The 27,143-nt window shown below is 41.3% G+C and overlaps 1 protein-coding gene across 9 annotated transcripts in view; it reads left to right on the top strand.

Annotated features, from left to right (window-relative positions):
• The window catches only part of Kif16b (kinesin family member 16B), a 291,086-nt gene that overhangs the window by 155,336 nt on the left and 108,607 nt on the right, over nt 1-27,143 (top strand). For all 9 annotated transcript variants that reach the window (XM_034494994.1, XM_076929869.1, XM_076929868.1 and 6 more), the window contains exon 17: nt 562-650. In XM_034494994.1, the coding sequence (XP_034350885.1) occupies nt 562-650 (89 nt within the window). The remainder of the gene's footprint in view (nt 1-561; nt 651-27,143) is intronic.

The raw sequence follows: 27,143 nt of genomic DNA, 5'->3' as shown, positions 1-27,143 counted from the left end.
ACATGGCACCTTATGCCACTGCTTACTATCAGGGCTTTGACTGCCAAGACCTTTGATGGAAAATGAGAGCAAAGCTACATTCCTCAACCTAATCCAGAGCTAATGATCCAGCCAGTAAACCTTCTTGTCCTTCCTGCCCCGGGCCACTCTAGATAGTGTGTTTTGGACATGGTTCCAGAGAGGTACAGGGGAAGTGAGTCTGCCAAGAGCTTTCACTGGAAGCAAATAGAGCAGTTCTTACCTTTTTGGCCTTTCCTTACCTCTATTGCAGTCACTCAGTAAATGTGAATGTAGATGGCAGCAGAGATGTAATTCTAACTTCTGACCAAACTTTAATGCATTGTGGCTAGGAGGCTTTCTGAGTTATGGGATGCCTGGTGAATTCCCATTGTTAAGTGTTTTCTGGTGTATACAGGCCCATCTGTCCCTCATCTGCCAGATATTAAGCATTCACACAAGTGTGTGCATCTCATTGCCTGTCACTAGCAGAAGGCAATGAATGCTAGCACTGGCTTCCTCATCCCCACTAAGGTAACCATTCTACCCTATGTCTGCTATTAGAGTGGCCTCCTGTCCTCCTTCAGCTTGTCTATGACCGACCTCTCAAAGTCCTGTGAGAACCTGTCCGCAGTCATGTTGTATAACCCAGGGTAAGTGAACAGCAACATCTCGTTCCTGTGATTAGTACTGTGATAGTATTTATGATGCCAACTACATTATAGTCAATTGATGGTAATAAAACTTCGGCAAGGGCACCTCCTCAGCATATCAACCACAGTCATTTCCCAAGCTCCTTTCCAGCCACTGCTATATGTCCATAATTGTATTTAGTTATAATCACAGTATAAATGGGATTATGTTCTCTGATTTTTTTTTTTTGGTTAACAACATAATAAGCATTAGCAAAGATGGTTACAAGCTTCATTATCATTTTCATAACTGTCTAATATTTTAAGTTGGCACTTTGATTACCCAGTGCATGATCTCTTTGGCTTAAATGCTTTTATCTTGTTTTATAAATTATCTGTAATAACAGAGGCAGCCTTGATCTTAGGACATCCTATAGCACAGAGAATTATCTTTACTACATTCAGACATCAGGAGAGAGCTAAAGACACAAATGGGAGTGTTTGAAATGGGTTTAGCAGCTGGGTGACCTTCAGTTGTCAGCCTAAGTGCTCAAGTCATTGGTGACTTCATCAGTAAGATGACAGTGTTAATGAAAACGTCTGGAAATCGGGAGCCAGATGAAATACTTTTGGGTACTCCTCAGTTTTGACATTCTAGAAGTCCATGCTTCCTACCAAGAGAATCTCACATAAAATAATAGAGCTGAACGAGTGAAGTGAAAGGGGCAGATGTCTCTGGAACTGTCTGTCCTTCATTTAGCATGTACTCTGTGACTGGCATTGTGCCAAGTCCCCTCCGTCCTCTCAGTTCTCAGAATTACAGTAGCTTGGTTTGCACATGAGGAACTTGTGTATGTGCTTGGGAGTTAGAGCTGTGGTGGTGGCCAGGTTTGTTTCACTCCCCATCCCTGCTCTCAGCTCATCAGTCCTAATCCTATTCCATCTGGGGCCCTCGTGCCATGGCTATGACTTGCAACTGTTCCTTGAGATCCAGTTAGTACTCTCTATGGCAGAAAGCAGATGTCTACAAGAATTGTTGCTTCACTGTCCTAGGAAGCATCTTAAATCACATCTCTACTTTGTTCCTTGTAGAGACCAGCACACCGAAGCCCAGATCTTGTGTTACATGAGTCAAAGAGGAAAGCTAGTTGGTGTGACACAGGTTCTGTGTCTCCTATCAACCCAAACAGTGTATTTTGTGATATTCAATTTTGTCTTTATCATGAAGCTTTTCAAATTTCATGTTGTATGCTCACTGAGAAAATTTATGATCACTAAATAATTTTGTCTTGAAATAAACCATATGTCAGGGAGACTCTAAAATGTAAGAACCGTTTCAGAGCTACTGAATAGGCAGTCCTGAAGGCATGAGTGCATGTGGGTTCTTAAGAACTTCCAGTGGCTTTCTCGGCTGCTAGAAGAGATCATTCATAGGTTTGTGTCAGCTAATATAATACGCTGGTGCTCAGCACTGATGGCAGCTCAGCAGTGGGATCCTTCTGTAAGTACTGTTTGTCTGTTCAAAGACTTCTTCTCGGATTTGTTCCTGCCTAAGACCCAGTTAATCCTGGAACCCAGCACCACCATCTGCATCTTCTGTGCACCCTTTAGTTTATTGCCATTTGGAAACTTAATGTGGCTATTTATTATCTTTGAAAATGAAAAAAGTAATCTCTGCTCAGGTCACTAGCTCTCATTCATATATATATATATATATATATATATATATATATATATATATATATTTATATATATATGGCATTGAGTTATTTTTCCTCCACAAACTGCATAACACATAGTCCTCTTAAAAAGCAATACTATATTTTGTTTAATTTAAAGTTTAGTTTTTTCCCCAGTATTGATAAAATGTCATCAATGTGTACCAGTTTGCATCCTCAGAACTCTTCTTACTTCTCATGTCTAAAATTTAAATGTTGCTTCAGTGACTCCCTGTGGTCTAAAACCAAGAATTTAGCCAGAACCCACTCAGCACCCCCACTGCCAGTGCCTCTTGTACATCTCAGCACACCTGGTCACAGCCTGGCACACCCATCTCAACACATCTTAGCACTTTCCTGCATATCCCTCTACAGCAGTGGTTCTCAATCTTCCTTATGCTACAACCCTTTAATACAGTTCTTCATGTTGTGGTGACCTCCAGCCATAAAATTATTTTTGTCGCTTTTGCATAACTATAATTTTACTACTATTATGGATCATACTGTAAATGTCAGATATACAGAATATCTGATATACAAACCCCCAAAGAGGTCATGACACACAGGTTAAGAACATGTTTGGCCTTCAGGCTATGGCTGTGATTCAGATATGTATGAAAGAGCCTGTGTGAAAGGAGCTGTTCCAGGGTCTGATACTTGTTTTTCCTGACACCCACTCCTCCAAGGCAGCATGCAGATGATCCCAGTCTGCAGACTATTCCCAGCTTTCATCAACATGGAGTGTCCCTGTTCAGCACACAGGGCTGCCTTTCTGCCATCACTGTTTCATTACTCATTGTGGAGGCAGTCCATCTTTCAGCAAACTCTTTCTGAGAACTTCTATCAGTCAGACATGATTCTAAGATGGGGCCTTTGGTATTGACAGTGTTGATGTCCATGCTAGTTGGAGGAGAGAATCAACCTGTAGATGATTAAAAGATCAGAAAAAGTAAAGGTGAAGTGAAGTGAATGCCTTCGGGGAAGTGTTTGGCGGAGTGGTCAGGGAAGACCTCCAGAGCGGGAGATTCTTGATCTAAGGCTTGAGTAGAGTGATGGTGGCACTCATAAGGGACAGGTTATGGAATGGAAAACAGTTCAGACAAAGGGAAAGGAACTAAAATGCTTCAAAATCACAAGTGGAAAGTAGACCAGAGGAAGTGGAATACAGGAAGAAGGGTGATGCACAGTGAGCTGAGGCCCAGTCCGTGACAGCCTATGTGGGCCCCCCTAGGGACACTGCAGGGAATGGTGGCTTCTAAGAGTACTGGAAAAAATGGGAAGCCTTTTCCTGGGACAGTAACTAGTTTGAAGGGCATTTACTATGTAAAGTGTAACATGGATTGGAATCAGGGTATTGTGGAGGAAGCTGTTTATTTAGACTCTATGAAAGATAATGGTGGTATGGGTCTGGGCTTCAGCCATAGATACATAGCAAAGTATAATTGAGGAACTAAGGGGTACGGGGAGATCCCTAGTGTTGGGTATAAGCATGTGGGGTAGATGTCACACCTTTCCCAAATGGGCCAGACCAGGAAGATGAGTTCATGTGGGCAGGCGATAGAGTACATAAGCTTTGTTAGCTTGGAAGCTTTGTGAGGTAAAAGCCTTGTCTTACTTTATTTCAAAGTGCCATACATATTTCTTGTTTATAAATAATTTAGCAAATTGTTTCAGATTAAAATTTTACTAAGGCAACTGACTCCTCTAGGGTTTTTGTTTAATTAATTTTTCTGGGCATGGACATTAGAATTATTGGGATATGACGTACTGTAAAAGTGGTATGGGTACAACCTGAGAAAAAATGCAGTTACTTAAATAATCTCATGGTCATGTTCTGGTCCTTGACAAAAGGTGGTAGAAGGAGGGGAATGCCTTCTTTTGAAATGAGAAAGTGATAAAAAGCAACAAGGAAGCGCAAAGGAGAATATGTTTTATGCTGAATTCTAGCTGGTGGCTTCTGGATGCTTCTGCTATGAGTATGATGCATGTTCTTCACCTGGCTTCCAGTAACAGACACATTCATGTAGTACTTGTTGCTACAAACTCACATGAAATTATTTAATACTTCATCATACCTTCCTTCTCTCTGCTTCCCAGTCCTCTGCACTTGCTACCTGCTGTAAAGAGTGATTACCCATGAATTAAAATATAATTGAAGAAAAATTGCCTACTCTGACTTATGGGTAGGCAGACACTTCATTATGAAATTGTTGGCTCTAGCAAGTGGGCAAAATGAAGCATAATTAAAGCTATTGCCATGCTGTTTTTACCATTTTTTTTATGGTTCAGATATAAATATAAATACTCTTAGTATAAATTAAACTAGAAGAACTTTGAAAGAAATGCGTTTAATACCTGGCCCTCACTAAAGAGTTGTTTAATTCTCAATAATACGCAGCTTAGAATCAGAGCATGAACATTTCTCAGATGGAAACTTCAGATTGTGATGCTTCACCAAGCAATGGGTATTGTTGAGGGTTTAGTTTGTGCTGACAGCCTTCTGAATACCAGACTTGGAGCTCTCTGTGCAGAGCCTGGGAACATGGGTTTGTCATGCAAATGCATTCATTTCAAATGAGCACAAGCCAGTATGCAGTTCAAAGCAGAGGGCAGCTGTGCCTGTAGCCTTCTCTGGGGAATCTTGTGGGAAAGGACTCATGTGACATGATGTGCCTAGGAAAAGTTTTATTTTGGCACCATGCCCCTTTTGGGTAGGCATGTTCTAATACATTGGGTGATATAGACAACCCGTGGCTTTCAGTAGTAATCTTCAGGTTGATATCACCTGCAGCCTGTCTCTTGGGATCTATATAAGTCTGATTCATGAGAGCCATTTGTCTTCTTTTGGGAGACCTAATAGAATTTTTTTTTCCACTGGCACCAGTTGTTTGTGTAGTTTAGCTCATTCTCAATGATGTAGAAGCACACACCCTGGACTGACTAACTAGAGTTCTTGTCATCCAGAGGACAGCAGGATTACCAGGAGTCTTAAGTAGAACCACTCAGAAGCCTGCAGTTGGAGACTTTCTCCTCTGTAGTTGATGTCTTAAAGATGTTCCCAGACTGTAAGAAGAGTACTTGCCTGGAAAAGAGAGAGGCAAAGAGTACTAACTGAAGATTTAGTCCTCATCATCCACCTTTCCAAGACTCATAATCACTGCTGTGACTTTGCACCAGGAAATTGACTCTGTGATTTCCAATGAGCTGCATCCTTGCTGGTCCCTGACATGTTTACAGAAGGAGACCTGGTGAAGAGGTCCACTGCAGGAAACTTAGAGCATCCCAGAAGAGAGCTGGGTAGAGGGAGTCATGCTGAGGGTATGGAAGAGATAAGGAGTCAGCAGTGAGGCTGCAAGAGAGAGCACTCTCTGGAAGCCAGGCACTAGTCACACTTACAGATTGTTTTGATGATCCCACAGAATTGCTCTTTGGGACTTGCATTTCTGTGTTTGGCAGGATGGATTTAGGCTGCAGCTCATCTTCCTGAGGTAGGAAGATAGTGTTGTATTTGAGATTGCTTTTATAGTGATAAGCCTTTTTAAAAAGCTTCTTCAGAGCCAGGTAGACAATATATGCCTACAATCTCAGCACTGGGAGATGGATGCAGGACTATCAAGAGTTCAGGGCCAGCCTCAGCTATGGAGAAAATTCAAAGCTAGCCTAGGCTATATTATTTCCTGTCTCAAAGCAAAACAACTTATCCAGAATATATGTTTAAAATATATATTCCAGTACACAAACAATAACTACTTTCTTTGTACTAATGTGTGGTAACTACGTACATGTTTAGTAGTAACTTTCATTTGTAGTTGTAGTAAAATAGGCTTACTGTAATGTTTTACCATCATAATCAGTTTAAGTACACAGTATAGTCAAGTGCAATGATGTTACCATGCAGGCGATCTCTAGAACATTCTTCTTACAAGAGGCAGTTCTGTGTTCTTAAAACAATACTTTTGTGGTAATGACTCACTATTATTTTTGTTGTTTGTTTGTTTCCATGAATCTTACTTCTTTAGACATCTCACATATGTGAGGTCAGAGCATATTTCCATCCGTGATTGGTTTATTTCACTTAGCAGATGTCATTCAGGCTTTAATGGTTTTGTCAGAATGCCCCGTTTTCTGGTTGAATAATGTTCCTGTGTGTTTGTATCCACATTTTGTTTGTCCAGTCATCTGTTAATGGGCATCTGCCAATGGTGGTGTCTACTGCTAGCTGTTGAGCAGGAGCATACAGATGTCTGCTTGAATCTTCGATACCAGCTCTTCTGAGTCCAAGCTCAGAGTTGGAGTTCCTGGATCATCTGGCAGTTCTGTTTTTAATGTTTCAGTGAACCTCTAGTCTGTTTTCTATTGTGGCTCTGCCAGCCTCACATTCTTACAACATCGAGGGCGGTTTCCAGAGGCTGCACCCTTACCCATCTGTGAGGATTTTTGCATTTGATAATAGCCATCCTAGTCGATCCAAGAACTGTCTCACTATGGTTCTCCAGCACTCTGTCTTGTTCCCTTCTTCTTTCTGAAGACTATCCAATTGTGAAAAAAAAAAAAGAATGTTTAGAAATAGAGGAGGAAAGTATATACTTTCCCACCCTGTAAGTATTGTAAACAGGTGATGAGTGCACCCCTACTGTGGATGGAATTCCCAGTGATTACAGGCAACTCATTTCACATGTTAACACCCAGCCATTGCTGTGTCTAGAAAGTGTTCATGGCTAAGGAAGAGTGTGCTCATATTTGCACTGGAAGGAGTCACTCTGAAGGGTGAGAAATGATCAGCTTGGAGAACAGTTGTAAGGTTGCTGGAAGTGAGGGCTCAGAATGAGATAGTAGTGGTGAAAGGAACCTAGCAGAAGAGTGGGTTAGAAAACCAAGCCAGACAACCAGCTTTGGGTCCTGGAAGTATGACTGTCTATAGATGTAATGAAGGAAAATATGTTGACTTCTGATCTCAGGCTTAAATCTTTGGTTGAATATTATTTAGCTGAAATACAAACATAGGAGTAGGGTCAGGTAGTTAAGGCAGTGAGGGTAAGAACAACGTTGAGTAACTGGGCTTTGAAATTCTGTAGCTGGCTAGTTCCCAGTTTTCTTTTAGCTCTCAGACTCACTATGGGGAAACCCTGGGTGTGTCTGTGTGGCCTGTAAGAAATGCTCAGCCTTGCCTATGGGATGGAGGCACTTCCCTATTGAAAGAATGGCTTATTCCAGCTGGCCAGCATTTACTCATTGGTGTGCCTGGTGTCTGAGACCGCCTTGCTTGTCCAGCCTTATGCTGGGCACGTATGGTAAGGACGGTATGTCATGTAAAGACAGAGACTTGGTCACTTCAGGATATGTTTTAGTATGTGTGGAAGATGGTTGTAAAGTCTGTCCAGAATCACAGAACTATAGTGTTGTCTTACATATACCATCCTAGTATTACCCTGGAATGACTCTGTAGTTCCTGCTTCCTCAGAGTAAGAGGACTCCAGAGCTCTACCCAACCTGAGCCTGAGGGTACTCTACATTATGTTCCCTGAGCCCTCCTTGGGAACCTCTTCTTCTTCCTAGCCTTGGTCCTGGTCCTTTTGGCTTCCACAGAGTGACCTCCAAGCACCATCACTGTCATCAACACTTTGTTCTCCAGTATGATCTCTCACTTTCCAGCCTGAACTTAATCCTTGGCCAATTGTATAAAGCTTTCCCCCACACTTATGTGAAGCTCTCCATCCATTTCCTCTGTTTAGTTCTCTTCTAAGCTTAGTCCAGGAATCACATTCTCAGGAGGCTTCTTCCTATTTCCAGATTGAGTTGAATTTCTCCTTTTTTCCTTGGGCAGACATTCTGTGCATGCCTTCTCTTTTCAAAGTAATCTTATGCCCAGGCATTTTCTTGATGTGGACTTCTTGAACGCAAGAACCCTCCATTCTTCACTTAGTTTCAAATCTTTCACATAGGCAGTAACTTTCTGCAGATCTACAGATTTGGGGTTGGAATATATAGACAGAGACTTGGTCACTTCAGGGTATGATTTAGTATGTGTGGAAGAGGGTTGTAAAGTCTGTCCAAAATCACAGAACTATAGTGTTGTCTTACACATACCATCCTAGTATTACCCTGGAATGACTCTAGTTCCTGCTTGGCTCCTTCGGCCATAGTGAGTGCTTGCTTCATGGCACAGATCAACATATCCCTTGTTTCCTTTGGTATTGTTTACAAGAGTGGGATAATGAGAGTTAGTTTTATAGCAGTTAAAAAAAATTCTGCTTAGTACTTCTCCCAGAGCCAAAACATTAACAGTTTTGGCTGTTTTGCAAATGATCCTATCTGGTAAGACTCAAGGTGTCTTCAAAGCAGCAGGTTTTCCTCCCTCCCTCCTTCCCTTTCTTCCTTTTTTTTCAGCAGGCAACCTACTAATCTTTCAAGTAGCCCATATCTAAAAACAAATAGCAACAATACTACCATACTGTGAATTTAGTGGGCTCTTGATTTTTTTTTTTAATATCAAGTCTTTATATCATGAACAGTCTCCTTTGTCTGGGTGGGCACATCAAGTTGGACACATTTTCTATTCCAGTTTTGGAACCTGCTGTGGGCCTGCATCTCCAGCTCCTCTGGAAACTGGTTTGTACACACATTGGTTCTTAATGCCAGAGACTTTTTGGATGGGGCAAAGCAGCCTGGTGGCTTCCTTGGGGAGTTAGCTCTAATTTGGAGAAGTGCCCAGCCAGGGTCTTTGCCAGCAGATAATTTTCCTGCAGGGGAAACATTCCTTCTCACTGGCACAGTGTCTTTAAGAAGAAAGCAAGCCGACTGCTCAGCCTCCTCCACCTCGCTGGAGACTGAAAACAGGCAGCTAATTTGGCAGGAGGCGGAAGCGTTCACAGCTTCATGAAAGTGCTTGAAGCAAAATTAGATACCTTCCAAGTTCATTTCAGTATTGAAAATAAAAGAAATTTTTGCTGGCACATTAGCCTCCTCTAAGTACTACGCAGTGGTGAGCCCATTTAAATGGATAAATTTGAATAATTAAATTCTAAAAAGAAGCAAGTTTCAAACCAAGCTAGACCTAAAAATGTCAGAAGTCAGGGTCAGGGCTGAGTTTGGTGAGCCACCTCAGGTGCTTCACCAAGGCCATCACACACCCTGGTAGCTGTGGAAGGCCCTGACTCTGCAATAGCCTGAAGCTATCCATCATCAGGGGGAGGAAGATAGAAGAAAGGTGGTCAACTTTAAGTATTATTCACAGAGGTTCAAATCACAAACAAGTAGAAAGGAAATTGGTGCAGAATTGGCATGTGGCCATGTACTTCGCCTTGCTAGGGTTGCTCATTATCAGTGTGCCTTTCTCTCCTCCCTCACTGTTTCAGTATGAAGTGTTCCCACAAATACAAATGTTAGAGGAGTTGGTTCCACCCAGTAGCCCTATTTGGGATGCTGTATATTCTAGCTGGAGGAAGTATGTCTCTAGTAGATTGGGCTTGAGGCTTTGGACTGGACCCTTTGCCCTGTAACTACTACTCCTAAGGTGTAACCAGCAACCTCTCACTCCTGCTGCCAGAACCCACATGCTGCTGCCTTCCATCTCCCTGCCTTCTAGACATCGATGGACACACCATTTTCCCTCAACTTCTTCTTATCAGATGTCTATCATTTACTACCTTTGCCAAGAAGGACTCATTTCTAGGGTTTTTTTTTTTTTTTAAGAATATTTTTCTTTCAAAGCTCTTTTATACTCTTTTAATAACCACATGATATTCTACTGTAGATATTCCATGTCTTACTGGGCTTATCTTCTATTGATTTATGTTTTTTTCTTTTTTTTATTTTATATTTTATTTACATTTAAGATGTCATCCCCTTTCCACATTTCCCCTCCCTAGAAAACCCCTGTCCCATGCCCCCCTTTACTTTTTGTTTTTATACAATTTTTTAATGTTAATCAAAGGATTCATGAGTTTGGTAATGCTCAATTAGAAGCGTAACCCAATACCCAACCTAGATATAAAAACTATCTTTGACTGGTGGAGACATGTGAACATCTGCCTCCATGCCCCCTCTCTCTTTCTCTCACTCATCACCTAGCTTCTCCTCTTCTTCATCTTCTCTCCTTGTTCCATCTCTTCCTCTCAGTACTCCTTCCCACTTAGCTTCTCCTACATATCAGTCTTCCTGTTAAAGTAAAACTTTTCTCTCAAAATACAATTAGAGCATACTTAGTCCTAACTGTACCAGTGAGGTACAAGATAGTCCTAATACCCAGTCCATCATTCTGTTGACTAACCAGAACCTCTGTCATCTCTTCTAACTAAAACACTTACTTTTGATCCTGGCTTTTTTTGGCTTAGAATGAGTGTCAGCTGAAAACCATCTACTCAGATCTTTTCTCTCAAAGTAAATAGCCAGGATTGGCTATGAGATTATAGGTCTTCAACCCCATCAGAAATCCAGAATGACTGAGTTAACTGAAGTTATGGGAAGCACTAAACATAGCTTCAAAAACTTAGCCAATTTATAGAGACCGCTGAACACCTGAAAAGCCCCTATACTACTGAACGTTGGAGCATCAAATCTTCAGCCTTCTGGCCCAGAGTCATCTGACAGACCTTAGTGATGCAGAATTATTAAGGGCTGTTTACTCTGTCTAGGCAGATATAATCAGTCGACTATTCTGCATGTGTGTCCTTTTCTGGACAGTAATTAGTCTGTAGATGGAAAGAGGCAGTTCTTGCCTAGTGGCTGTCACCACACAACTAGAGTAACTCCAAGGATGCTCAATTTCTTCTTAGAATCCATGACAGGAAGCTGTCAGGAGCACACAGGTCTCTAGTCAAAATGATCATTAAGATATAAATATTTGTAGCATCAGTTCTATGGACTTCTGATGTTTTGAAAACCAACTATCCATGTAAGGTAACCTGGACTGTTGTCTGTTCACTCCTCTCAGCTATTTCTAAATAAAATATGGAAAACACCCTAACAATAAACTCAAAACCATGAATTTGCTATAGTCCCTTAACTCATAGGTTAACTGTCCCAAATCAGTTAAAAAAGTTAAAAAAGGGCTGGGTCTAGGCCTTGTATTCCTAAATGTGTTATACAGGCACAATGCCCATGAGAGTATCAATATTCATCTCATTTTTATATTAAGAGGCTCATATCAATGAAAACCTTAAATTTGAAATCAAAGTAAATTTTGTACCATTTAAGAAATTATAACTTCATCTTGATAATAATTATACAGATTTCTACCAATAGGTTATGGCTATGCAATAAGTCCTAGCTAATCCCCCCTGTTCCAACAAAACCACTACTTTTCCCTAGAAAGACAGACCATTATTAACCACATTAGTCCCCAAGCTCAGGGAATAGGGGCGCTGACTCTTCTTTAACTTCTTCAAGCTGATTAAGGGTGTTGAGATTTTAGAAGAGGGGTAGGGGGAAGAGTAAGTTGATAAGCCTCTGATGCTGTGTCTTCACTGAATCCAGATGGAATTCCAGGACATCAGAGGTTTGGGCAGGTCTGCTCAGTATGCTTGATGAGTAGATACACCAAGGCCCTGTATTCTGCAATATACAATTCTCAGAACAAGTTTTAGTATCAAGAAAAAAAAATTTCCCCCCCTAGGGGGCTGATATTTTTTTTTTTTAAAGATGTTGGTTCTGACAACTTTTTTTTTCTCTTGTTAAAATTGGTTGTAGTATTTACGTTTCAGATTTTATCTCCTTACCCTACTTCCTCCCACCACCCAGAAACCTCCAATCTCATTCCCCTCCTCATGCTTCTATGAGGCAGTGACTGCACCTACCCCCCCCCACACACTATCCTCTCCCCGCCCTCACATTCCCCCCCCCACTCTGTGTTCATTTTTTTTTTTTATGGGACCAAGAAACTCCTCTCCCACCTATGTCCGACAAGGCCATCCTCCCCTACATATACCTCTGGAGTCTTGGGTCCCTCCCTATGTGTTCCCAGGCTGGTGGTTTAGACCCTGGGGGGCTCTGGTTGTTTGGTATTGTTGCTTCCACCTGGGATCACTAACCCTTTCTGCTCCTTCAGTCCTCTCACTAAGTTCTCCATTGGGAAACCCCTGATCATATCAGTGGTTAACTGTGAGCATCATCCTCTGAGTGTGTTAGTCTTTGGCAGACCTCTAAGGAGACAGCTATATCATGTTCCTCACATTATGCACTTCCAGCCATCCACAACAGTGTTTAGATTAGGTGGCTGTACATGGGGTGAATACCCAGGTGGAATGGTCTCCTGATGACCACTCCTTCAGTTTCTGTTCCATGTTTTGCTTCCCTATTTGCTCCCTTGAGCATTTTTGTTTCTCGATCTAAGTAGAACTGAGGCATCCCCTCTTGGTCTTCCTTCTTCATGAGCTTCATGTGGTCTACAGGTTGAGTCTTCGCTAATCCAAGCTTTTGGGCTAACATCCGTGGAGATATGTTTGTGTAACTATCTTCTTTTGGGGTTTTTGGAAGATTACTTTCTTGCTTTTTCTAGGTTGTAGTTTCCCTCCTTGTGTTGGAGTTTTCCACCAATTATTCTTTGAAGTGCTGGATTTGTGTTGAGATACTGTGTAAATTTGGATTTGTCATGGAATATTTTGGTTTCTCCATCAATAATGATTGAGAGTTTTGCTGGGTATAGTAGTCTGGGCTGGCATTTGTGTTCTCTTAGGGTCTGTATGATATCGGTCCAGGATCTTCTGGCTTTTATGGTCTCTGGTGAGAAGTCTGGTGTAATTCTTATAGGTCTGCCTTTATATGTTACTTTGCCTTTTTCCCTTACTGCTTTTAGTATTTTTTCTTTGTTTTGTACATTTGATGTTTTGACTATTATATGGCGGGAAGTATTTCTTTTCTGGTCTAAACTATTTGGAGTTCTGTAGGCTTCTTGTATATTTATGGACATCTCTTTCTTTAGGTTAGGGAAGTTTTCCTCTATAATTTTGTTGAGGATATTTACTGGTCCTTTTAGTTGGGAGTCTTCCCCCTCATCTATACCTATTATCCTTAGGTTTTGCCTTCTCATTGTGTCTTGGATTTCTTGTATATTTTGGGTTAGTAGCTTTTTGTATTTTGCATTTTCTTTGACAGTTGTGTCAATGTTTTCCATGGTATCTTCTGCACATGAGATTCTCTCTTCCATTTCTTGTATTCTGTTGGTGATACTTGTGTCTATGACTCCTGATCTTTTTTTTAGGTTTTCTATCTCCAGGGTATTGTCCCTTTGTGATTTCTTTATTGTTTCTACTTCCATTTTTAGATCCTGCATGGTTCTGTTTAATTCCTTTTCCTGTTTGGTTGCATTTTCTTGAAATTCCTTAAGGGATTTTTGTGTTTCCTCTTTAAGGGTTTCTATCTGTCTACCAGTGCTCTCCTTAAGTTCTTTGAGAGTGTTATTTATGTCTTTCTTAACGCCCTCTATCATCATCATGAGAAGTGATTTTAATTCTGAATCCTGCTTTTCTGGTGTGATGGGGTGTTCAGGGCTTGCTCTGATGGGGGAGCTGGGTTCTGATGATGCCATGTAACTTTGGTTTCTGTTGCTTACATTCTTGCTCTTGCCTTTTGCCATCTGGTTAACTCTAGTGCTGCCTGTACTTGCTGTCTCTGACTGAAGCCTGTCTTTCTAGTTATCCAGCTTGTGTCTGATCTCCTAGGGGTCCAGATGTCTCTGTGATCTTTTCCAGCTGCACTGATTACAGTGGTACCTCTAGGATGCCTCAGGATATGGTGCCTCCAAGGTAGCAGTCCAGCTAGGTGTCTGCTGTTCTGTGTGCAGTGTCTCCTCTAGAATATCTCAGGATATGTTATCTGACTCTCTGAGTTCAGTTGTTCCTCTGTGGCTCTGGGTTGAGTGGACCTTCCAGTATGTCTCAGGTGGAATCCGGGGTCCACACAACAGCAGACCTGGCAGAGGTCTGGTCCTGGCCTCAGATCTGAGAACTAGTTTCTAAGACACTGTCCAAGTTAGAGCGCCTGGGATCCCTGCTCCCTCTGGGTTCTTGGAGGTTGGGGCAGAGCTGCCACCCAAGATCTGCTCAGTGCTCTGGCCCAGACCAGAAGGAACCAGTGTTCCGGGCCTGGAGTGTATTCCTGGGTCTTTGTGGGTCCCAGTTACTCCCTGTTTAGGGCGGGCCCTGCTGTCTGCTTACCTAAGATACTGCCTGAGTTAGAGCACCTGGGATCCCCGCTTCCTCTGGGTTCTTGGAGGTTGGGAGCAGAGCTGCCACCCAAGATCTGCTCAGTGCTCTGGCCTAGACTGGAAGGAACCTGATTTATGTTTTATTGTCTAGTTTCCAGCTATTATATGCCATTATCCTGAAGAGATTTGTAGATAATTCTTGTGTTCTCCATAGTAACTTTTTCAAGGCAGAAAAATGTAGTGCTGGCATTTTTAGATCAGAGAGAAGAATTTAAAGGTTCCTGGTTGCACATTAATAAATTATTTCCTCACCCTTCTGCTAATACTGTATGAGTTTCTTTTTCTTTTAAACAGTTTCAAGAAATGGTATTGAGTTCTTGAATATATTCTTGTGAGTTCAGCTTCTGGGATGCAGTCCTAGGCTGTATTGCCAGTAAGCAGAGTTCAGGGTTCCAGCCCAGAACCATGTTGAAACAGGTGCCTTTCCCAGGTGCCCTGTTTGTTACCTAGGATCCAAGTATCTATGACTGTAGCTGAGTTTCATCCTGAACTGGAATAATGAAATGAGGGCAGTTTCCACATTCTTGCTGTCTTCTGGTTGGTTGTAGGAATGGAATTCTAGAAAATAAATCCAGAAGAAACTCAAATATGGAGGAACAGTTTTAAGATTGGATGCAAGCAGTGAGAGCCACCAAGATAGATGTGAAGAATTCTTACCAGTTCTAACAAGAAAGTGTTTTTGTTTTCCATGTATCTTTGTGGGACCATGAAAGGATAGCTTGGCTTCTGATGGAGCACTAGCTAGAGATGGCCGGAGACTCACCCTGCAAGGGATGACATACGTTTCACCACACTCCCAGGCTCCTGACATGCGGCCAAAGACCTCCATTGGTCCGCGCCTTTCAGTCATAGAGTGCAATGCCCCTATAGCTCCTCCCAAAGAGGTTTGTGTCACCTAGCATAGGTAGAGGGTATGACTACAGGCCTCAGAGCCTCAAGAGAACTTCATATTAATGAGATACCTAAAGGCCAGAGAGATTAGCCAATTAAGCATTTCTCCTCAGACCCTCCTCCTTACAAATGGTATTTAATCAAAGGCCTGTCTTGGGGGTAGGGGGGTACAGCTTCATCCACTTTCGCTATGACAATAAACCATTTAAAACCATGGACTTCCTCTTGTCTTTGGGGCCCTACCGGGAACCATGGAGAAGGCCTTTGCCTACCAAGCCGCTGTTAGAAGACTTCTCTATGTTCCCACCACTAAGGCAGCCAACTCAAGCAAGCTAGCCGACCCAGCCAAGCGAGTGCTGTAACCAAGAGTCTCTCACCCTGCAGTGTACTGCCAGAGCTTCTCCCTCTTGGCCGTGGGCCGGTCCAGCCTGTATGTCCTCCATCTCAGTTCTTCCAAGGACAGAAACCACTAGTCTCCTGGTTAGCTGCTTCAGCCCAGAGATTCCCCACTCAGGAGCTCTGCCCCTGCAGAACTTCAGGCTGAGACCTCTCCACACCCGGGCAGAGCCTTGCAGCTTCTCAGCCTGGCATCTGGCGCCTCATGGAGGGAACTCAGTCAAAATCCCGAGCTTCTGCCTCCCTGAGCCCACCACACAGCCCAACAGGACCCATGCCATGCGTGAGCTACAGCCCTGCATATCTTCCATTCTTTTCCTGGCTCTTGTTAATGGCTGCTTTCTAACACAATGTTAAAAGCTGTGTAAATACAGTATCGAGGCTAGAGTAACAAGAAGACTGTCACACATACTCATTTCAGATACAGTTCCCTCTACCGGCCCCACACTGCATTCTCTACCTCTACCCTCCCACTCCCAGCAGTTCTCCTTCCCTTTTCTGTCGCACTTGTGTGTCCTTTACCTCCTCTTCTTAAGGCCCATTCCTTTTTTCCTGATGACCTCCTCTCACCTTCCCTTTCTTCAATAGCTGGAGAAGATAACAGACATTGTACTAGAAGGTGAGAGGTCTCCAGTATCAGGGTAACAGCTGCCATTGCTCTGAGCCTTAGGTTCACTGTAGGTGACAGACACAGCACACAGTTTGTCAGTTAGTCCTCAGCATTTGTAGAACTTAAGGACACCTGATGAGCTGGAAACTAAAAGACTTCACTTTCCCCTGTAACATGGTGGAGCCTTGTGAAATAGTATCTGCTGGCAGGTGGAGGTCCTCCTGCTGAAATTTTCATCTTCAGATGAGGCTGTGCTCCCTGCTGTGTGTTTTAAGAGAGATCCCTTTCCCTTGGGAGCATTATGCCCTTCTAGCTATAGTTTATTGTGTCTTCCACTTCACTTTCTTCTACTTTAGAAGTTGTTTCTGCTTTTTCTTGCTGACCTTGAGCATGTGAGCTTTATGCATGTTGTTGACAATATTTATGCTACTGTTAATTTGGTAGTTAGCCTATGTATATATAGTTGAGAGTTATTTACAGTGTTTGTGTCTGTTGGTTCTTTTTCTTGAGCCTTGCCATTTTATTTCTAGTTAAGTTTGCTGTAGTGCTAGTTTCTTCTCCAACTTCTGTCTTAGTTGTCTCACTGTTTACGATGGCTATAGATTGTCTTAAATAGCTTTTTAAGATACACAGTCTTTAGGAACTTGTAATGAAGGAAACTAAAGGAAGTGAGTCTTTCCTTCCCTTAGCTGAGATTGGTATTAATTGGTGAATTTGCTGGGTTTTGCTGGTCTTTAAATCTTTGACTATCATTCCACTGTGAGCCACTTTAAGTGATAGGCCTGTAAGCTTTTTGTCTTCAAGGTAGATGGAAAGAAGAACTGCTGATTCCAAGAACAAGTTGACTTTTCCTGTGTTACTGTAGAATGCCTTGTGGTCTGGCTTGTTGCCCCTTATTTTCCAACCTAGATCTACTGTGAAGCCCTGGTGAGCCATTTCTTACTGAGATGGCAAAAGGCTGTTATGGGCAAAGATGAGTTGGGAGAGATCCAGTTATTCCTACATGACAATAACCTGTCCCGTTGAAGTAATATATTGTGTTAATTTATGTTTCACTAGCTCAGCTCCTTGGTAACCCATTTGTTTAGAGCATATTCTGGTTCTGTGAAGGGCTCCTGTTATATGCATCCATCTTTCTCCCAGTCATTGCATGTGTCTCCTGCAAATTTTGACCAAATACCTATCAGCTATTGGGGTGACAGAGTCCCCTGTCACTTGCTCAAATAGGACTTCCAGCTGCAGCCCACAGTTAATCGCTTTAGTTATTCACTTATAGTCTGTTCCATCTTTGCTCGTTAGCAATTTAAACATCTTCAAATTCTGTCTGTTAGTGCAATTGTATATTCTTTATCTCTGTGTATATTCTTTATCTCTGACAGGGATGGTTTCCTCAACACTGTCCCTACTTTGGAGAAGGTGTTTGAGGAGTGATCATTGCCTGAGAATGTGGAGGCATGACTTGCTTCTTGACGTGGCCTTTTCATCTCCTTTGATCATGGACCATAATTCTAATCTTGAATAGCTATTGCCCAGCTCTGTTACATTGAATGTTTAGTCAACATCAGCAACCCCTGCATCTTACATGACATGCTAATGTTAATTGTCATCATTGCCAGAAATCAATGGGAATGAACCAGGGGCTGATAGAACCCAACAGAAGTGAAACAGTTGCTACAATCAGAGATTTAAAAGCTTAGGGTTTTTTTTTTTTCTTATTTCAAAGCAAATGTTTATTGCAAAAAAGCAGAACACCCATAAATGAATAAGGTAATCACAGATGTTTATAATTCTTCTACCAAGATGTAATCACTGGTTTGCATTGGTAATATTTTCTTATCTTTTAAAGTACATTTATTTACTTAGCCATCAGTTATTGCAATAGTACATCATACAGTATGGTTTAAAAGTTGAGACTGTCCTCAATATGTAGTTGTTCTGTCTTCTACTTTTTCTACTTTTACTTCATTATGAGATGTTTCCCCCAAGCCAATGAATGTAATTACTCATTCTTTGTTGATATCATAACTTACTAACTTTTTCCTAATAAATAAGGATACTTTAAACTATTTCATTTTCTCCAACTAAATTCTAGATAACATTGTAATTAATCTTCTAATTTAAATCTTTGCCTAGTTTGGTATTCTGTCAGCTCTATTCTTATCCAGAATTCTTTATTTGATGGTAGCCATTAATTAAATTAAAGCAACAGCGGGAAGAATAAAGAGGAAAAATATCAGGAAATAAGAGAATGGACTTGTTGTGTTGGAGATTTGGAAAAATATGGCAAAGGAAGTCTGGGAGTGGCCATAAGCTGTCTAGGCACAGAGCTCCCAAACTGCAATTAACCCGTCAGAAGCATGGAGGCACATGTCTTTGCATTCTTTGGTTAAATATATGTGGTGGTTTGGATAGGCATGGTCCCCATAGCCTCATATATTTGAATGTTTGATCATTAAGGCATGCCATAGGAAGGGCGTCCTTATTGGTATAGGCATAGCCTTGCTGGTGGAAGTATTTTACCAAGGGTGAGCTTTGAGGTTTCAGAAGCCCAAGCCAGGCCCAGGGGAATTTTCTCGTCCTGCCACTTTCTAATCCAGATATAGAACTCTTGACTCCTCCAGCACGATGACTGCCTGCATGCTCACATGCTTCCCACCTTGAATGAGCTAAACTTCTGAACTTATAGGTTAGCTCCAAATGCTTTACTTTAGAAGAGTTGTGGTGGTCATGGTGCTTTTCATAGCAATAGCACCTCTGACTAAGATAGTGTATTAGTATGATGTATTTTCCTGTACAGTGTCAAGGTGTACAAACTTCTTCAGTCTTATGCTCTCTGCACCTCAAGGGATCTGGTCCACCTGAAGTCTCTTCTGTACCTTCAGGTTCAGCTTCTCTGCTATTTGTTTTCCTTCTGCCTATAAATGTATGCAGCTTTTTAAAAAGCAATTTTATTCATTTTGATTAGAGCATGGTGGCACATGTTTTTAATTTCAGCTCTCAGAAGAAATGACAGATGGATCTCTGTGAGTTTGAAGCCAGTCTGGTTTACATAGTAAGTTCTAAACTATCCAGAGATTAATAATGAGACCCTCTCTATTTTAGGAAAGATTTGATGTAAAGTTTATTCATGTATATTGGGTCAAATATGATCATGCACACACATATATAATTGACCGTGTGTGTGTGTGTGTGTGTGTGTGTGTGTGTATATGAAGGTCAGAAGGTAGCTTTTCGAGAGTCAGTTCTCTCATTACCCCCTGCTTTGGAAGCAGGGTCTCTCATTATTTCTACCTATAAACTATGTAGATAAGTAAGCTCCTAGTTAATCCTAGGAGTGCTAGGATTACAGGCAAGAGTCATCATATCTCAGGTTTTATATAAGGAACTCAGATTGTCAAGTGTGTGTGGAAAGTGCTTTTATCCTCTGAGCCATCTTGCCTACCTTAGCTTTACTTCAAATAAGTTGATCTTGCACTTTGGAGTGTAGATCCCATCAAACATTTTTCAGACTGCTCTGTCCATGTACATTTCTAACAATGAAATTGTTTATATAAGTTATTATTATGAAATGTTATGACATGAAACTGTTAAACCGGACCAGTGTATGGTTTCAGTATGTGTCCCAGGTGCATATGTTTGGGAAATTATTACAAGGCGTATTTACTTTATTATGTGTTCCCAGTTCTTTGTTATATATGGAACTGTGGTTTTTTGGAAAGCTGTGTTTTCCAAATTTGCTGTAATGAGTTACTGTTAATATGAACAAGCAAGGAATATGAGTAACTATTATTTTCCAAGGCAAAGAGAATCCAGCATGGATGGCTTCATCTTCTTACTCATCTCTGCTGGGCCAGTAGTTCATGCCATTAACTCCAGGGCACTACCCAGCATAATCATTGATTGAATGCCCACTGTGTACCTTCAAGGAGGTCCCTGAATATACACTCAGACAAGATGAAAGGATCTGTCTCCTCAAGGAGCCCTGGTGAAAGTAGAGACAGCCATACCCTCTGTGTTATGAAAAGCCCAGCAGCCAATGCTGTTGCTCTAGTAGTTCATGGCCCCTTTCTCTGGCTTCCTCAGTACTCACTATTCTGGTTCTGCCAGGCTCACAATGGGCCGTAAAAGCCATCAGCTCTTTGTCTGGCTTCCCCAGGTGACAGGAGATGTATCTTGGTGATCTTTCCCCCCATTTCCTGTTGTCCTAAAGCTCCTCTTCAATTTCCAAGTTTTATTTTTTCCTAGTCCCCATTATATAATATATAATTATATAATTATATAATTGTTTATTACTCAGTGATCTTCATACTAGATAGAGCAGAGAGTCCTCAGTGTCTCTGACTATTCTGGAACACAGATGACATAACCTGTGAAGCAGGAGAGTTATGGGATAAGAGTATTTCATCCACCAGGACAGATTACTGCTTAGGTGTACAGAGCAGCTGGCTAGTTGGCCTCTAATAGTGGTGCTATGACCTGTGAGCTTCTGTGCAAGCATCTCATACAGTGGTACTGCCAATCTTACCACCCCTTGATTCCCTTCTACAACAGACATGAGGCCAGTTCCTGCTTTCTGGTTGTACCTTACATGCATTTTCCTTCTGTTTTGTCTTCCCTCCCTATTTAGTGCATCTTGGGCATCATCATTCTGTTTCTCAAGGCCAACCTTCAACAGTCCCTCCCCTGGAAGGTTTCACTCTCTCTATGTATCTATAGTGCTCCCTCTCCCTGACCTCACCCCACCCCTTTTATTCTGGCTCATTATTATCCATGTGGTCTGCACATGTTGTTTCCTTATAATTTTAACTATGTAAATGCACTTTGTCATTCTCTCTACTCCCCAGCTCTGCCTTTCACCTATAGAAGCTTGGTAAAGGTTTGATGCTCTCAACATGAGGCTGAGGCTGAAGGAAGTGGTAGGAAGATTGTCTATGATACACTGTTCTAGTGTGTTGAGCATGGAGAGTTTGTTTTGAAATAACAGATCAATTTTAACTTCTGAGGACCCTCAGCTCTTTAACAGGATTTGGCTGAGAAGGTGAGATGGGATTCCAGGGTAGATGTGAGAATGAATGAAGAGCTGGATCAAGCGAGTTCTCCTCCCATCTCCTCCTAAGAGGGGCCTACCCCTCACTATTCTCTCATAAATACTCTGGGCCTCAGTCTCTTGGGCTCTAAAGTAGGAGGGATGGTTAGGTTGTGGGGTGTAGCCATTGGGTCTATATCAAGTTCAACAAGCCTGAGATGCTGGGCTAGATCAGGACTGGCTCTGACATCTGAGTGTTACTTCATGAGGATATAGTTACTGTTTACAGAATTAGACTGGGAAGAAGTGTAGAAAATGCTTATGGCATCAAATTGCACTTTTTTTTAAAAGTTCATTTCTAGATTCCTTTACTTTGCAACAGAAAATATCTAACAATTTGAAAGTCTGTGAAAGTACATTTAGGGAATCATCCCCTGGATGCTTTAGATATTTTTATTACATACTGACTTAACTAGAGGATAACTTTCCAGATTAAACTGTATAGGGGAACTTTGTGTCTTACACTCGTCTTGCCTCACACTGTTGAATTGTATTTGTGTAGTGATCATTGTTGGATGACCTAATGTGAGACATGGGGAGGTTAGAAAATTCTGTCAGTCAGTACATTTTCTTAGCTTTACAATGAATGTTTACATGAGCACTGATACCCAGGGAAAAACTTTTAATGTCCTGTAATGGACCAGATAAAGAACAGTCATCCTCCAATAAATGCTAGGATGTTGTTATGAGGGTTTGCACTGAAGAATGCCACTAACCATCCAGGGACTGGCCAGGGCTTATTCAGATGGTATCTGTGATTGGAGACACAGTACTTTTTTGAGATCCAATATACAATGTAAATGAAATTATATACAATATATAATGTAATAATTCTAGACAAGCCTTGTGTGTTATATGAGGTACACATCCTTTTAGTAGACCTACACTGACTACAACCCAAAGTCACTAACAGAGAGTCCAAGTCTATCCAATGACCAGTAATTTTTTTCTTCCTAACCATATACCTGAGACCCAGGGACAATAGAGTTAGACATCAAGACAGGGGACTTTACCAGTATGTCCATCTCAGCTTATCTCCATTGCCAGCTGGGACGTCCTTTCTACATATGCTATAGTCTGGAGCTCATGGAACCTCACACTCCTTGCCTATACCACTATAGCTGTCAGCTAAAATGCTGGCTGGACATAGGTAGCTGTCTCCTCCTGCCTTTAGACCAGGCTTTGGAGGTACCAAACTAATCAGTATTACAACAGCATAAGGATGCAAATATTTATGTTTTTTGCTAATTTAAATTTTTTCATTTTCTTCTCTCTTTTAAAAATAATCACAGTCTCACTTTCAAAGTAATGGTGTGAACTGAGAAACTCCAACCCTCTCATTTTCTATTGCTGATGATAACAGGAATGTAAATTACAAGATGTGCAGTTATACCTAAAAAAATGCTAGCTGTCTTTTAATGAAAAGAAAAGTTTATTCCTGATAAAAATAGATGGTATGCTGTGCTTTTTTGTTGGACCTAACACAGTATGTGTAGCTCCAAATGTCATTTTAAAATGTTAAAAACAGCTGCAAAAATTACATCCTTTTATAGTTTTCCTTTTAATTATAACATTTGGGAAATTAGCATTTGGGGCCATGATAATCCCAGTAATATAAGAGAGTAAATCATACTTGCTTTAAAATGCAGCCGCATTTACATACAATTATATTTGACACACTGTCTAGATACACTGAAGGGCTCACACTTATATTATGCACTGTTTTGGCTTGCTATATGAAGTAATTATGTATTGTGGAAAGAAATACATTTTAAGTATGATTAGTAAATATGTAATACTTAACAGAAGTTAATATGTTGTCAGCAACAACTCCTGTCTCATGTTTAGAATAGGATCCCTGAATCAGGATGTTCTTCTCATATGTTGGTGGCCTTACTGTAAATTAAGAGTGAGCACCAAATAACTTTCTTTTTTTTTTGTTGCAGTTGAGTTTTAAAGTTTAGTCTTTCCCAGAAATGGGAGTCATCTTTCAATGCATACCTTTCCTTTGAGTAGAATATGGCTAAGACCTAGAAACAAGTCATAGAAAGTCATTTCTTCTCTTAAAAATTAAAATAGGAACCTCTCTATCAATTGATACTGCCCCTCCTGCAGGGCCAAAAGCTGTGGCCTCAAACATCTGAGGTAAACAACTGGTAATGACCAAGTGTCTCCCCTTCAAAACCCTACTTAAACATTTGAAACTGATGATGATTTCATGAGCCCATAGACCCTTACACCCTCCTACCAGCTGCTCCCAGATCCTAGTGGAGCACTGCAAATCCACTCAACTCATGGCCCATCCTCACTCACCATCTCTCCTCATGTCTCTTCTGAAGTCTAAGCATCTGTCTAAGCCTGCTGTTGTCTTGAGTGATTCAGGGGGAACAACTTCCCTTACAAACCTTTGTCAGCATATGGACCTCTGTGATTTTCTGCTTTATTTTGCAGACTCTATTCTAACTTCATTTCTTTCCTGCTCTGTATCTAATTTAGTCCTTAGACTAATACTTGAACTTTTGTCTTCCTGTGTCCTCAGCCTCTTTCTGTGCTCTTACTTGCAATTTCCTGAACTGACTCAGGCATCTGTATTTAAAGCTGTAGATACATAGATAGATAGATAGATAGATAGATAGATAGATAGATAGATAGAAGTATATGTACACAGACACACACACACACACAGCCTATAGACTGGGCCTCTGAAATCAGCAGTCTCAGAGCTTGAGTGATGCCCAGCTAGTTCTCCTCCTCATTTTCTTTGTTAGTTCTCTCTTACTATTTGTTTGTTTTGGGGGTTTTGGATTTGCTGTTGGTTGGGGTTCAGAGATGGGGAATAGGCAAGTCCTACAAGTTGAGTGGATGCAAACTGCTGCACTAGGCATAGAATTTTTTGCTCTGGGAGCTGCTGGAAGAAGGATATAAGGGTGTGTGCCCATGAAACCAATGGTCTGACACCAGATATGTCTTTTTAGAATGTTTGAGTTGAATTGAGAAGGGGAGATACTTGATCATCAACAGCTGTCAACCCCAAACTGCCTTCTAAACCCATGATCCTCTTGCCTCAACCTCTCTATTTTGAGGATGTCGTGCATGTGCCACCATGTACAGTTCCTTTGCCCACTGACCCTTTGTCTTCTCACAGCAAATGTGCCTGAACCTTATGCTTCTTGGTCTTGCTCTTTGCATAAGGTCTTGCTACTGCCCTCAGATAGAATCAGCCAAGCTGAGAACAGCACTCACACCTCCCTTAGGCATTTGTCTCCAGATTTCGTTTCTCTCCTTCCTAGCTAGCCTTCAAAACACCAGGCAGGTGGGTTCATCCAGTTCAAAATTTTTAGTAAACTTAGAATGCTCTTTAGAATCTGGTTTCTGATAGCCTCATGAAACACATGGCCTGCCATGTCACCTACGCAAAGCTAACATCTGGTTTCAATGAGCTATCCTTAAGTTTTATATTATATAAGAGAAAGAAAAACACAGGTAGACCCTAGAATCAGAAAGTTTGCCATACTAGCTTCTCCCAAATTCTGTGACATTTACTCCTCTTGTAGCACAATTTTGCACAACAGATCAGGGGCTAGGATGCTTAGGGTCAGCCCATGTCTTCTTGTGTATATCATTGCCTAACACTGCATTCACTTAACATTGGAAGCTAGTGCTTATGGAGAAGGTAAAGTCAGGTAACATCACTCATTGTGATCTCCTTGTCACCACACAATGCTTAGGAAAAATTGTCACTAGTAATATATTTTGGAACCAAACTTGGTCCAGTGCCACTCAATACACTAAGCCTCAATTTCCTGCTTTGTGGTCTGAAGATAATAAATTTATCAACTTACTGCATTTAAAACAACAGAAAGAGTCTAAATGCCTGGGTGGAGCACAGAACCTGGGTATTGGAAACACATTTTAGAAGATAGATTTTCATACCAATTCCTGACTATAGCTCTCAGAGCAGACTGCTGTTCCACACTTGTAATGTTAAAACAGTAGATGTTAATAAAAATGGATTACTGTACCGCACAGAAAATGAAAACTGAGGTTAAAGGAGATTCTTTTAGGAAAATTTTCTGGTCTCAAAAGCATGTTAAGCAGTCTTACTTTTAAATATGTAAATGTCTCTAAAAGGAATCAGCTATGTATTGAAATCCAAAATCATATACCAGGACCATGGCACGCATGTCTGTAACCCCAGTGTGTCCTGCAGGGAAGTGGGAGGCAGAGACAAGCAGAGACAGAATTCCTAAAGTTCATGGCCCACCTCACTTGACAGAAACAGCAGTGAACAGCAGGAGAGACTCAGTCTCAAACAAAGTTTGAGCACTGGAATCCAAGTTTGGTTCCAAAATATATTACTAGTCACCATTTTTCCTAAAAAGATATGTGGTGACAAGGAGATCATGAAGTATGAGTGATACCTGATTTTACATTCTACCTAAACCTACCCTAAGGTTATACTGACTGACTTCTACTTATGTGCTGTGGCACACATGTTCCTGAATACACACACATACACAGAGGGGGGCTGGGGTATGGAGGGAAGAAACAGTACTAAAAAGTAGTTACTAAGAGTGATCATATTGTACTCACTTAATGCACAGCCATGTGTGCTGGGTTCCATGGTTGGCATGACTGATCTGTCATAGACATTCGTGCCTACACTAAGCTGCAGATTGTTTTCACTTGATAGTAGCACAAATATGAACAGAAGCAACTTTCAATGAAGAGGTTGGTTCTTGTATTTTATATCACAAATCTGAGCAAGGCTTATAAAATGAGTCAACAGAGGGCATTTTGGAAACAGATTGTCATGGGGTCAAATGTTGGCTCCACACATATATCACTGTGGCCTCAGAAAAGTTCTTGAGATGGGCTCCTTGTCTTGTAGATACAGTTTGTAGCATTAATAATCTGGGAGGACAAAGGAGACAGCCTGTGCTAATCAGCATGACTATTCTCATGCCACAGATGCAGAATTCTGCTTACAAAGGCCACCAGATGTCTTTCTTTCAATATTTGCCCAAATAAAAGTTGTAGCGCGCAGCCTCGCCGATAAGGAGCACGCCACACTTCAGGATTCTTCTGACAGCATTTATTAAACAGCTCTCTTAATAGTGAGGTGGAGGAAGGACCCCTAGCTCAGAAAGCCCGCTGCTTAAATAGAGCTTTGTGAGACGTGCAGATCCCTCATTGGCTCAAATCTTTCATCCAATTGTCATACTCTGTTTTCGCGCCACACGCAGGCGCATTCTCAAGTAAAGCTTCCGTGAAGAACCAGGAAGCAGAAGCCTGCGCCATCTTTTAATGGCGAATTCGGCTCCTCACAAAAAGTGAGAAGAGATCTCTTTGAAACATATCTTAGGTCATTTTAAAAGTATCTGTGTTGCCAGTTTGGATTTTCATGTGGACCAAGGAAAACAGTTTATAGTGAATCATTCCTTGGTCAGCTTTGCAACAGTATCGGCCATCTAAAACAGGGAAATGTATATATTCAAGTGTTACAATTTATGGTATTAAATTGAAAAAATGAAACCCATTTTCTAGTATCAGGGAATTTGGCTTGTGTTGTCAGAATTTAAAAACTCCCAATGACCTGCTTTCTTTTATT

This window comes from Arvicanthis niloticus, chromosome 2, assembly GCF_011762505.2.
Source record: "Arvicanthis niloticus isolate mArvNil1 chromosome 2, mArvNil1.pat.X, whole genome shotgun sequence".
NCBI classification, from domain to species: domain Eukaryota; kingdom Metazoa; phylum Chordata; class Mammalia; order Rodentia; family Muridae; genus Arvicanthis; species Arvicanthis niloticus.
Note: the sequence above shows the minus strand (reverse complement) of the source record. Positions and strands in the feature narration are given on the sequence as shown.